The sequence below is a fragment of the Diachasma alloeum genome, unplaced genomic scaffold (genome assembly GCF_001412515.2).
Source record: "Diachasma alloeum isolate Michigan unplaced genomic scaffold, Dall2.0 Dall_scaffold_00185, whole genome shotgun sequence".
Lineage (NCBI taxonomy): Eukaryota > Metazoa > Arthropoda > Insecta > Hymenoptera > Braconidae > Diachasma > Diachasma alloeum.
In genome coordinates this window covers 980,541-992,570 of record NW_021680351.1, presented here as the reverse complement: position 1 = coordinate 992,570, position 12,030 = coordinate 980,541, and the positions used below count along the sequence as shown (strand labels likewise).

Below are 12,030 nucleotides of genomic sequence, written 5' to 3'. Positions count from 1 at the left end.
TGAGATCCTAGATTACATGAATCTTTTTTTATAATTTTTTGAAAAAATATATATTTTCTGATTATAATTGTTTTATTCACAATAATATTCATAATAATAAAAAATTATTATTTTATTATGAAAAAAATATATAATTAGCAAATATATTTTTTCAAAGAGATAGAAAAAGTTTTGTACAATCTAGAATCTTCAGCAAAGATTAACCGATGAATGGACTCGGATCTGGATACTTTATGGAGCAATCTAGTTATCTTGTGACATGAAGCAATTATTGAGTGTGAAATAATATAATTCTAACTGTAATAAGTCATGGGAGAGAGGCATCAAACAATATGTTCCTTTGATTGTTTACTTTTATTAATTATTAATTGTTACTTTTATTATTTTCAAAAATAAGTGAAACAAAAAAAAATACAATTAATCACAAACTTAATTACGCGCGCGGTCCTTTTCTAGTAGTATAAATATTCCGTCAGAATCCATAAATAACAAATGCATTAACGAAGTATTTTATGAGTTTCCTTGTATTTTTGTTTGTGCAAAATAAATCATTACCCTGATGAAGGGCACAAGTGTTTCTGAAACATTGGTAGAAATAGAAGTTCTTTGATCTTCTATTTTATTTTTTTCAATTTTCATTTTAGTTTTTTTTTTTTCATTTTTTATTAATTTGAGGAGTTCTAGTTCTTTTGGAAGCCTCAACAATGATCGAATTAGTGTACTTCATGGTCTCCACGTTCAAGGAAATGTAGAATAAAATCTTCATTCAGTCCCAATGAATTTCCTGTTTCCATCTCCATCTTGTACGCTTCGTTTGATCCAGAATAAAATTCAGATTACAACTGATAAAATTATACTGGAACCTTGAGTATGTCAGCAATGCTAACATTGAAATTGAATACAACATTTACATATCAAATAACCTGTGCGTCAGACGAAGGTCAAATCCTTGATCGTGATGAAGTATTCTGAGGGGTTCATTAATTCGGTCTAGTGAACTTCGATTTCAACAGGAAAACGACTGAATCGTGTTGGATTTGGGCAACGGAATAATTAGGAAGTGTTTTTTTATTAATTGAAATGAAAGAATTTTGATAATTGAAGAATGTATTTATTCAAGATCAATACATTTTTTAGTTAATATAAAATAATGAACTACTAGAACTATTTTATATCTGTTGTATAACAGTTTTAATTTAGCACTCCATTGAGGGAATTCCATATTGAGGAAATCCATTCCATTCACCTGGAGGGATCGTCCGGCCGAGAAAATTTAGGCCCAGAAAAATCTTACCTGAAGACCCCTATTTATTTATTATATAGATTGACTAAAGAGTAACGCTTTACTCAGATACAAAATACAAAGTAAATGTAGGGTAGGTTGGGGTAAAACGGACACTGTTGACTTTTTTAAAAATGAGGGGTTAAAATGTTGATGGAATTTAATTTTTTTTTTTTTTTTCAATACAAAGAACAATTCTTTCCCTTTGTGACGAGCCTAAACTCAACTCAATTGATGAATTTATTTCTGAGTTATGAATAATTTAAAAAAGGTCTAAAGTGTCCATTTTACCCCACCCTACCCTAAAAGTGACCTCAAAACGAAGTCAGTCGATTATGAACTGTCGAGTCCGGTGTGATATGCTGACTCCTAATTTTTCTCAATTGTATCAATCAATAATATTTGTACAATAATCTGGGACACAGCAGAGTTAACGACTAGGTTAACACCTGTTAGAGTGACTGAACAAGAAAAATTTCTTCCAACTTTCAAAATTCAATACGATTATATTTCTACATAGCAACAAATTTCTCACAATTCCTTAACAAACAGTAAATATAACACATTGCGGCGAACACAATTTCCCATTAGCTTTGAATGAATAAATAACCGGAATTCCCGCAAAAAAATCGTTTCATTTTCCCGAAAAAAATCGGAAATGTGTCGACTAGAAAAAAAATGGACGATTAATAATCGATTGAATCAAATCATTAAATCATTAAATCAAAAATAAATAACGAAGTTAACAAGTGTGAGGCAACAAGCACAAAGATCCTGTTTCATCCATTGATGACTTTCTTGATCCACTCGAAATGATGAGGAACACTTGCAAAGACATCGGGCCGACCGCTGTACCCGCACTTTCCCCCGATGAACGAAGCAACGCCGACGAGTCGGTCGCCGAAGACAAGAGGACCTCCGCTGTCTCCAAAGCAGACTCCCACCCCTTGATTCGCCTTAATGCAGATATGATTCTCGTCAATCTTCCATCCGTACGATCTGCGACATTTCGCTCGGGGGATGGCCACAAAATCCGCGGTCTGTTGTCTCTGCGGTACGCTCCGACCGGAGGGTCCAAATTTTCCCCAGCCTGCGACTGTCACCTGTGACCACGCGGGTGGAGTTGACTTCGATAGTTGAATTCTCATTGTGTATTCGTCGAATTTTATCGGCGATTTCAGCTGCGAAAAGACGATAATTCGGAGTAATTTTCGTTCTGGCATTAAGAATATGTGGAAACAGAATAAATTCGTATTTTTGTGGTGGAACTAGGGGGCTACGACCCCCATTATCCTTATTCTGACCCTTATGGACCTTAATCTGACCCTCATGACCCTTCACTTCTGACCCTTAATTTAGGATTTTTATTTTGAATAGCAAATTTTCATGGCCAGAAGTCGATTTGGATAGCACCCCTTATTTTGACCCTTGTGACCCTTAGTTTCTCACCATGACCCTTATCTGGATCCTTAATCTGACCCTCGTGAACCTTCATTTCTGACCCTTAATTTTGGAGTTTTAATTTCGAGTACCACATTTTCGTGGCCAGAAGTCGATTTGGATAACGCCCCTTATTTTGACCCTTGCAACCCTTAGTTTCTGACCGTGACCCTTATTTGGACGGTTAATCTGACCCTTATTGTAACCCTCGTAACCCTTATTTTCACCCTGGTGACCCTGATTTTTTAACCGTTGGTTTCTGACCACGATGACCCTTGTTACCCTTATTCGGACCGTTCATCTGACCCTTGTGACGCTTAATCAGATCCTCGTGACCCTTATTTAGACCCTTGTTACTCTTATTTGGACCCATGTGACGGTTAATCAGATCCTCGTGACCCTCACGACCTCTATTTTGATCCTCGTACCCTTTTCTCGAATCCCCATGACCCTTACTTTGGCCCTTATGGCCCTTATTTTGACCCTTGCGACCCTTAATATTGGAATATGGAATATTTTACAAGGGTCACCAGGGTCACGACCTTTATTTTGACCCTCGTAACCTTTCCTCCAATCTCCATGACCCTTATTTTGGCCCTTACGGCCCTTATTTTGAACCTTGCGACCCTTAATATTGAAACCTTAATTTCGAGTACCAAATTTTCATCACCAGAAGTCGATTTCGATTTTGATAATATAGAGAGAAATTTACTGTTCATAAATTATTTATAGAGAATGCTCGTAATTTTAAAAAATTGATCTTTTTAAATTACTTTATCAATCCTCTTCCAAATCTAAACTTTCTCGTTTTTTTTTCTAACTTTCAAAATACAAACGATTTTCAAACGATTCAATATCGAGCTGGAAGTTCAGAGCTGGAAAGTTTAAATAATAAAATCATTGCAAAATTCCCGGCAATTTGGGATCGAATGGAGCTGAAATAAAAGCTCTGATGTTCGACTACACGTGGATATCCTTATCATCAACAGCATTGATTCCACATTCATCATACCTTTATGATTGCAATGTCATGTCGAAAAGCCCCGTGTCGTCCGTACCCCGGGAAAAGTCTTACACTATCGATATGGTGCAGCGTCCCCCGCTTCTTCCACTCCAAACTCCCAGTTCGCACATGCACATGTCGAAGCTGTGAACGCCTCACTCTAGCAATACAATGAGCTGCAGTGAGAATATGCATCTCCGTTATGATGCTACCACCGCAGAAATGCCTGCCGTAACGACTCAGAGAGACCAAAAACGGAAAATCACCCTCTTCTGCTCCAACACCGCCGATTATTTTCTCATGCTCCGAGCCATAGCTCCCTGCAAAATCGACAATTATCTTATCTCCTTTGTGAAGATAATATTCCATCTACTCTTTCTGCATTTTACACGACGGTGTACACCCAGAGAAAAACGGACAAGTTCTCAAACGACTCTTGCTTGCGCCAACAAATTTCTAGTTGAAAATTACCGAAAAAGAAATTGTTTGAGGCGAATTTCAAAGGCTCTAACATGAATAATTCCTCTACTTTCATCAACAACGAAATTTTTGGCTCGAGAAGTTTATGAAAAAATATTTTGTCCCTAACATAGTCTTCGAACGGTCAACACTAGATTTTTTTTGTAATTTTCAACTAACGATTTTTTTATTCAAAGAATACACGTAATTTTTTAGAAAAATTCCAGTGCTAGCACGGGAAAAGGGGCGCACAGTGACGGCCAGGAAAAAATTACAGTGCCGGCACTGGAAATTTTATTGGGGAAAACGTGAATTTTTCACAGCCAGTAGATTGTAATTTTCTCCAGTACTCGTACTAGAATTTTTCTAGAAAATTTCTCTCCGTGTACTTGTTTGAGAGAATATGTTTATCCCTCAGTGCGCGCACGAAAAAATTTGACTGAAAAAATGAAATGATGGAATAATAATTCAATTTAATAGAAATTTTAATAGAAAATACACTACAGAAAGCCAATAGAATTCGATGTTTCTATATAACTTATTCTCTTCAGATATTTTCTGTAGAATTTCATCGGCTCAAATTTTCATTTTTTTTTCATTCTACTTTTTTTATTTTTTTTTATCAAGAAAATCAAGTAAAAAACAGACAATTTGAGCCGAGAAAATTATACAGAAAATATTTTAATAAAATATGTTGTATAGAAAACTCAATGCTATTGACTTTTTCTACAGAATATTTTCTACTGAACATGTCAATGGAGTCGGCCAAAAATTAATAGACAGTTCAATAGAAATCGAATGGAATTGTCCAGCGAATTCGCTGGGTTTTTCTATGAATTTTTGTCACACGTGTGTACTCACGAGATACGGTAGCGAGATAAAATAGGGCGACTAAGGACGACTTCTTGATCTGCGGGAGCCACTCCGATGCGTGCATGGTCAGGAAAATGCCAAGTCAACGCGTTAAACACAGTTCAACAGCACTGTTCGATAGAAACTGATTCCCATGGTCCCGGCAGAAACTATAAAACTAATGGGCCTCGCTTTCCTTTTGACCAGCGTTTCCAGAAAAAAAGATTCTTCAGGAATATTGTGATCTGCGGTGAAAGGTCTGGCAATGTGTTAATCGCGGATTACGACATGCATTAAATTAGCCCAATTCGGCTTAATAACTGTAACCGTAAATTACGTATTTATTAATTGCGCACCGAAATTACGTCTCATAGGGCTTGTCATTTTGGGATGAGTGAGTATTATGGAATCACTTTCACTCACTGAATTAGGCGTGGCTGATTTAATCCAATACTAATCGTCGACTTTTTTTTCTCGTCGACGCATTGATGTCAATGAATTCTAAAAATGATAGACCTGTGTTAACGACAGAGATTAAACGAAAAATTCATTTGAAATTTTGTTCAATCAAGCTTTCAATCAAATTTTGTCGAAAATCCTGCCATCTCCACACTTTTTCGGATTTTTCATTGTTAAACACATTTTTTCGGGAATTTATATTCAATGTTTTTTGAATAATTTTATGTTATCGTTGTAATTATTTTTAAAATTCAGATGACAACCGGTTGGCCTAAGCGATCTTCAGCAATTTTATAAACGTAGAAATAAAGTTGAAGTTGAAGAATTCTTTGTGATGGCCCAACGTTTTGTCTACCTCATTAGGGGTTTCTTCATTAACCCAATGTTCTAAATCATTACAAATCAACCAAATGAAACCACAGAAACTTAATTAACTTAATTGAAAAATAATCAAAACAAATTAATTAATTAATTAATAATCAATAATAATTCAAAATGAATAATTCGTTAATTTGTTACGATTAGTTGAAAATTAATCATTACACATCAAACAAATTAAGCCAGAGAAAATTAATTAAATCAATTGAAAATTAATTTAACTAATCAATGTCCCCAATTTTTTTTCAAACAAAACGATGATAAGAAAATCAATTAAGACCTTTCCTCCTCTCTCTCCTCTTAATTCCGCCAAAAAATACCCTTCAGAAATTAAAAAATCACGACAAATTCTTTATTCCAAAAACTTACATCGCCACTAAATAATGAGATCAGACGAGATTCGGAATATCTCTGGAATCACCTAAAATGACTGAAAAGAATGATGAACGATATAAAAGTGGTGACGAGTTACGTCGAAAATGTGTTCATCTCGAAGATCATCAACCATTTTGCAGTAATTTTTTTATTCAAACTTTGAAGATCTTCATTTGATCTTCTATCGTGAACCGTTGGGAAATGACTGGAAAGAATGATGAACGATATAAAAGTGGTGACGAGTTACGTCGAAAATGTGTTCATCTCCCTGATGGTATTATCAATCCACTCAAGATGATACGGGATACTGGTGAAGACATCCGGGACGCCGCGTGCACACGAGGGACCGCTGAACGATGTGATTCCAACGAGTGCGTTATTGAAGAGAGCTGGACCCCCACTGTCTCCAGCGCAGATTCCAAATCGTCTGCTTCCCATAACGCAAATATGAGTTCTGTCAATGGGATCTGGCCGATGAACTTTGGCACAGCTTTTCCGTGAGATCACTACCTCGTCCACCTTCTGTGGTTTTCGCGGGGGAGTGCGATTCAACGGGGCAATGCGTCCCCAACCGACAACAGTTACCTTGTTAGACACACGGGGTACCGATTCCGATAATGAAATTGGCTGGGTATATCGATCAAACTTGATTGTCGTATTCACCTAAAAAATATCGATGAGTTGGCTGGGCTGATCACAGATACAGGGGAATCCCAATTCGAGGATATCATTGCCAATTCGGTAATCACTTTATTGCGGGAGTGAAACGATCTTAGAAGTGAAGAGGGGATGAAGAGGAACGATTTAAGGGTCAAATAATTGTGAGGGACAGGTGGGAGACCGACGCAGCAATCGTAGGGGTCAATGGAAACAAGTGGAATATTGCATTCATCAAAATATGGTCAATTGGTCAATATATACTTTTGCTAATGAATTCGCAATTTTTCAAAGTGAATTCAATGGTTCATAGACATTGACCAAAGCTTGCTGCTAACACTGTCCCAACGTTGGCAACCAACATTGCCTCAACGTTGACAACCAACATTGTCCCAATATTGGTCACCAATACCTCACTAAGACCCTCATGACCACTTCACTCTTTATTTTGCATTAGGCCCTTACAACCGTTTTGTTCCCCTTTTGTTTCTCTCCTTTGACTCTCATGTTTGTTTGACCCTATAGTCCCTCTCCTCTCTTCCGCGTGACCCTTATGACTGTATCCCTCCTATGTTCAACTCCTAAGATCCTTTCATGTCCGCAAGATGATTACCAAATTGGCAATTCAGTGCTACCTGCATTGGTTACTTTGTTCGGGTTTAATAAAACATAAATCTTCTTCAAACTAACCTTTATAATCGCTATGTCGTGTGGAAAATTGCCGTTATTTTCAAAGCCCTTATGAATGCCTATCTCCTCGACCCCATAAACATTGCCGCCTGATGTTCTCGACCTCAAATTCCCGGTCCGGACGGAAACATGAGGAAGATCTGAAGCTTTGAGGTCGGCGACGCAGTGGGCAGCAGTGAGGATATATCGCCTTGATATGATGCTGCCGCTGCAGAAGCCATCCTCAGTGCTTATACCAACCAAGAATGGGTATTCGGCGTCGTTTGTGTCGACACCACCGACGATCTTCGCTCTCATCCGAAAATTCGCCACTGTAACTGATCATCGATCCTTTCATTGGTGATTTCTGTATCGCGTCGAATTGGCGACAAGTATAGACGATACAGAATGAACCCTAGGGTCACGAGGGCCCAGGAATGGCTTCGCTGCCGAAATGACAGTCGCGAACCCTGGGGTCACAAGGATCAAACCTGATGGTCAAACTGAATTAATAATGCACTCACCTGCGGTCGTGGCTTGCACTATTATCCCAAATAAGCAGAGATTGATCATATCCAGAAACCTTGCAGGCATGATGAAAAGAAACAGCACAATTCCAATCACCAATGACAGCAATAGCCAAGACTAGAGTGTGATGTCTTTTGGCGGTAGAGCCTCTACTGAGATCTATCGCGGTGCGCAAATAGTTTATCTTACCTTGTATATATATATAAATCGCACATGCCGCATGATTATTCTGATTTTCCTCAAGTCACGAGCGGATGGAAGTACTGACGTGTGGTTCCGATAAGTGACGGCGTACCTCCTATTTTCCGGCAACAAATTGTATGAAGGAAATACTGTATTTTCCTGCCTTCGTACGCGCTATCAAGTGCTATTTCGCGAGACTCTCTCAAAAGTTTTCCTCGGTACGATGATACTATGCTGCTGTAGTAGATCGAAGCTGCGACGAGAGAATTTCATGTTTCGTTATTACGAAAGCTATCGTATGATAATGAAATAGAGTGAAATGAGTGAGTGGAAGAGTGGGGGCAGTGAATCTCGAGTGGGCCATCAGGATTTTACTAGACGATCATGCATCGAAGGGACAAATAAGGAGAAAGTTTTGAAAGCCATTTCATCATAGGAGATGGTTGGGATTCGAGAAATTGAATACTCAATATCTTTTGAACATTGATACTTTATTCAGAACAGAACAGACAAAGCCAAATGACCCTTTCGCATCCTCTGTACTAGCTACGCGAATGCCAAATCCACCAGCAGATTCATTCATTCGCTACCAAAGACTATTGAATATAGAGATATTATTTGAAGGGACAGCTGAGTAGGAAGCTTCCAGCGTCACTACATCATAGAAGATCACTAATTTCCGGGCACCATTGGGATTCGGGAAATTGAATACTCAACATCTTTTGAACATTGATACTTTATTCAGAACAGACGAAGCCAAATGACCCTTTCGCCCTCTCTGTACTAGCTACACGAATGCCAAATCCAAGAGCAGATTCATTCATTCACTACCAAAGACTATTGAACATAGAGATATTATTTGAAGGGACAGCTGAGTAGGAAGCTTCCAGCGTCACTACATCATAGAAGATCACTAATTTCCGGGCACCATTGGGATTCGGGAAATTGAATACTCAACATTTTTTGAATATTGATACTTTATTCAGAACATAACAGACGGAGGCATTATCACATCACTCTCAATTTCACGCTTCCGCCATAACTTTGCTGATCCAATCCCTGTAGTGGTAGACACTGGTGTAGACATCAGGGTGTCCAATAGCGCAAGGCAGACCAAATGACACGAGACCAGCGAGTTGACCATTAAGCGCAAGCGGGCCACCACTGTCTCCCATGCAAACTCCATGTCCAACTGAACCGTATGCGCAGACGTGGGTATTCTTGATTACTCTTGCGTGACTCTTTCGGCAGGCACTTGGTGACACAACTTTTATCTTCACTGTGTACAGCTCGGTAGATGTTAGTCTAGATCGGGAGCTGCGCAATCCCCAGCCGGACACCACGACGGAAGCATCAGCTTTTGGTTCTGCGGTCACCAGGTCTATCTTCTTGGTGTTTTGGTCCAAGGTGATGGTCTCTTTCACCTAAACATAACATAATGTTAAACATAATGTTCGCGGCCAAATGAAGCTTTCGCATCCTCTGAACTAGTTACACGGATTCCAAATCCATCAGCAGATTCAGTTACTGATCACCAAAGAGCATTGAAAATACAAAAATTACCCTAATTATGGCGATGTCGTTCGGTGGTGATCCTGCCTGATCAATGTACTCTGGATGCAACTCGATCTTGTCAACTGTGTACGTTTTTCCGCCAGATGTAGAGGATGAGGAACCGGCTCTGATGGTCAGCGAACGTTGAGTTGATGGGGTGAAACTGTAGACGCAGTGCGCAGCTGTCAGAATATGTCTGTTACTGATTATGCTGCCTCCGCAGAAATGACGGCCGTTCTTGTTGAGTGAGACAATGTACGGGATTTCGCCTTTCGAAGCTACTGCACCACCGACGATTTTCTGAGGAGGTTTGGCATAGGCGACTGAAAGTTACAGAGAGATTATTGATGATAAATGTGAAATCGACGATTGATTATCTCTATCGAACGGAACAGATGTGCTTGTTACCGGAGACGATGGCAATCGCCACGAAGATGAGAGTCAGGCTCGTCATGCTGCTGTTAGGTTGTCCAAGGTGTTGGTGAATGTATCGTTGGAGAGATGAGATGCAGTTTTATATGCATCGACGGTGATAAAAATATACTGACAGCTGGTTATTTCTTCCTGTTTGATTCACATATTGACACATGTCGGTTGGTTAAATAATTTGGCTGATCGCGCTTGATGTTTGGTGGGAGATTTGAACTTGGCTTTGAGGAGACGATAAGGAAGTATCAATGATTGTGACATTGATCCGGCCATTCAAAGTTATAAAAACATTGGGGGATGTTTTTGAATCAAAAGATTTGACGTCACTCATTCGGGAAGGGATGAATGTAGCGAGGAAAAGTCGTGATTGAGAATTGAGCAATGGCTTCTCAAGCGTATAGAAATGTTTGGGCTATATTGGTGTTGAACATCAGAGGTTCTATTGACGCTAATCAAACATTTTCGTAAAAGCAATGGCTTTTTTATTTAAGCTTTGAAGATCTTCATTTGATCTTCTATCTTGAACCGTTCGGAAAGATCTTAATAATCTGGAAAAATAAATTGAAAGGCGGATTTTTTGAGAAAGATTTGTGAATCTTTTCTTCACTAATCATTTATGAATAATTAATGTCTCAATCTGTAGAACAGATTATGAAATTTAAAACAATTAGTCCATACGAAGGGATGAACTTAAGGAAGAAAAGTCGTGATGGAGAATTGATCAATATTTGGCTTCTCAAGCTTGTCCAAATATTGGGGCTATTTTGTTGTTGAATATCGGAGGTTCTATTGACGGTAATCAAACATTTTGCAATGGCTTTTTCATTCAAACTTTGAAGATCTTCATTTGATCTTCTATCTTGAACCGTTGGGAAAGATCTTTATAATCTGGAAAAATAAATTGAAAGCCGACTTTTTCACTAATGATTTATAAATAATTAACGTTTCAATCGATCGAGCAGATTGAGAAGTTGTATATAATTAATCCATATGCATAATTCCATGTGTAATGGATTTCGTGGAAAAACAAAAAATATATAATTAGAGAGCCCGAAATATTCAACTCCCATCAATCGAAGGATCGCATACTCGAACTATTCATTCACAGAATTCAGTAACTGGATGGGGGGAAACGATAAATGGAAATGGAGCCTAGTCTATGAACTGTTTTTAGTGATTCCACGAGTCTTCAGTATATCTCCGTTACAATTATCCATCCCATTTAATTTTTCACTCCACTGCTCCAGATTAACTTATCTTTTTCAATATTATCTTGGATTCGTCTGGTCGTTACTCCTTCAATACTGAACTTCAATTTTTTAGAGATAACGTCAGTTTTTACGGTATTTTTCCTCTTAAAAAGGTCACGAATTTGTCGAAGGAAATTTTCAAAAATGAAAGTACCCCCAAGGAGTATTCAATCGCCAATTTTTTCTGTTGTTTATCATGACAAATTTTTAAATATCAGAAAAAATTCTGGAAAATCGGAAACATCAACATTTATAAGACAATTATTTATCTGTTTTATAATAATATTTTTCCATCATCTTTTATCAACTCCCCAGTGTTTCAATCCAATATATTGACGAGTTTTTCAGGTATGAAAAAAAAAACATACACGGACAAAAATTTTCTAGAAAAATTCATGTGCCGGTGGGGTCACCATAATTTTTCTGGTGCTACACAATAATTTTTCCAAGTGTGCAAATTGTAATTCTATCAGAACTTCTCTCAGACTTCAATTAATAATTAAATTCCAATA

At 38.1% G+C, this 12,030-nt stretch overlaps 1 protein-coding gene across 1 annotated transcript; it reads right to left on the bottom strand.

The window, feature by feature from the left end:
• Positions 1–6,203: 6,203 nt before the first annotated feature.
• On the bottom strand, positions 6,204–10,302 carry LOC107048006. The gene is made up of 6 exons (XM_015270955.1): positions 10,248–10,302; positions 9,849–10,162; positions 9,329–9,709; positions 8,099–8,219; positions 7,596–7,912; positions 6,204–6,911 (listed from the first exon to the last, which is right to left on the bottom strand). Exons 1-6 carry the CDS (start codon positions 10,291–10,293, stop codon positions 6,492–6,494), a joined length of 1,599 nt encoding a protein of 532 aa, XP_015126441.1. The 5' UTR covers positions 10,294–10,302; the 3' UTR covers positions 6,204–6,491.
• Positions 10,303–12,030: the final 1,728 nt, after the last annotated feature.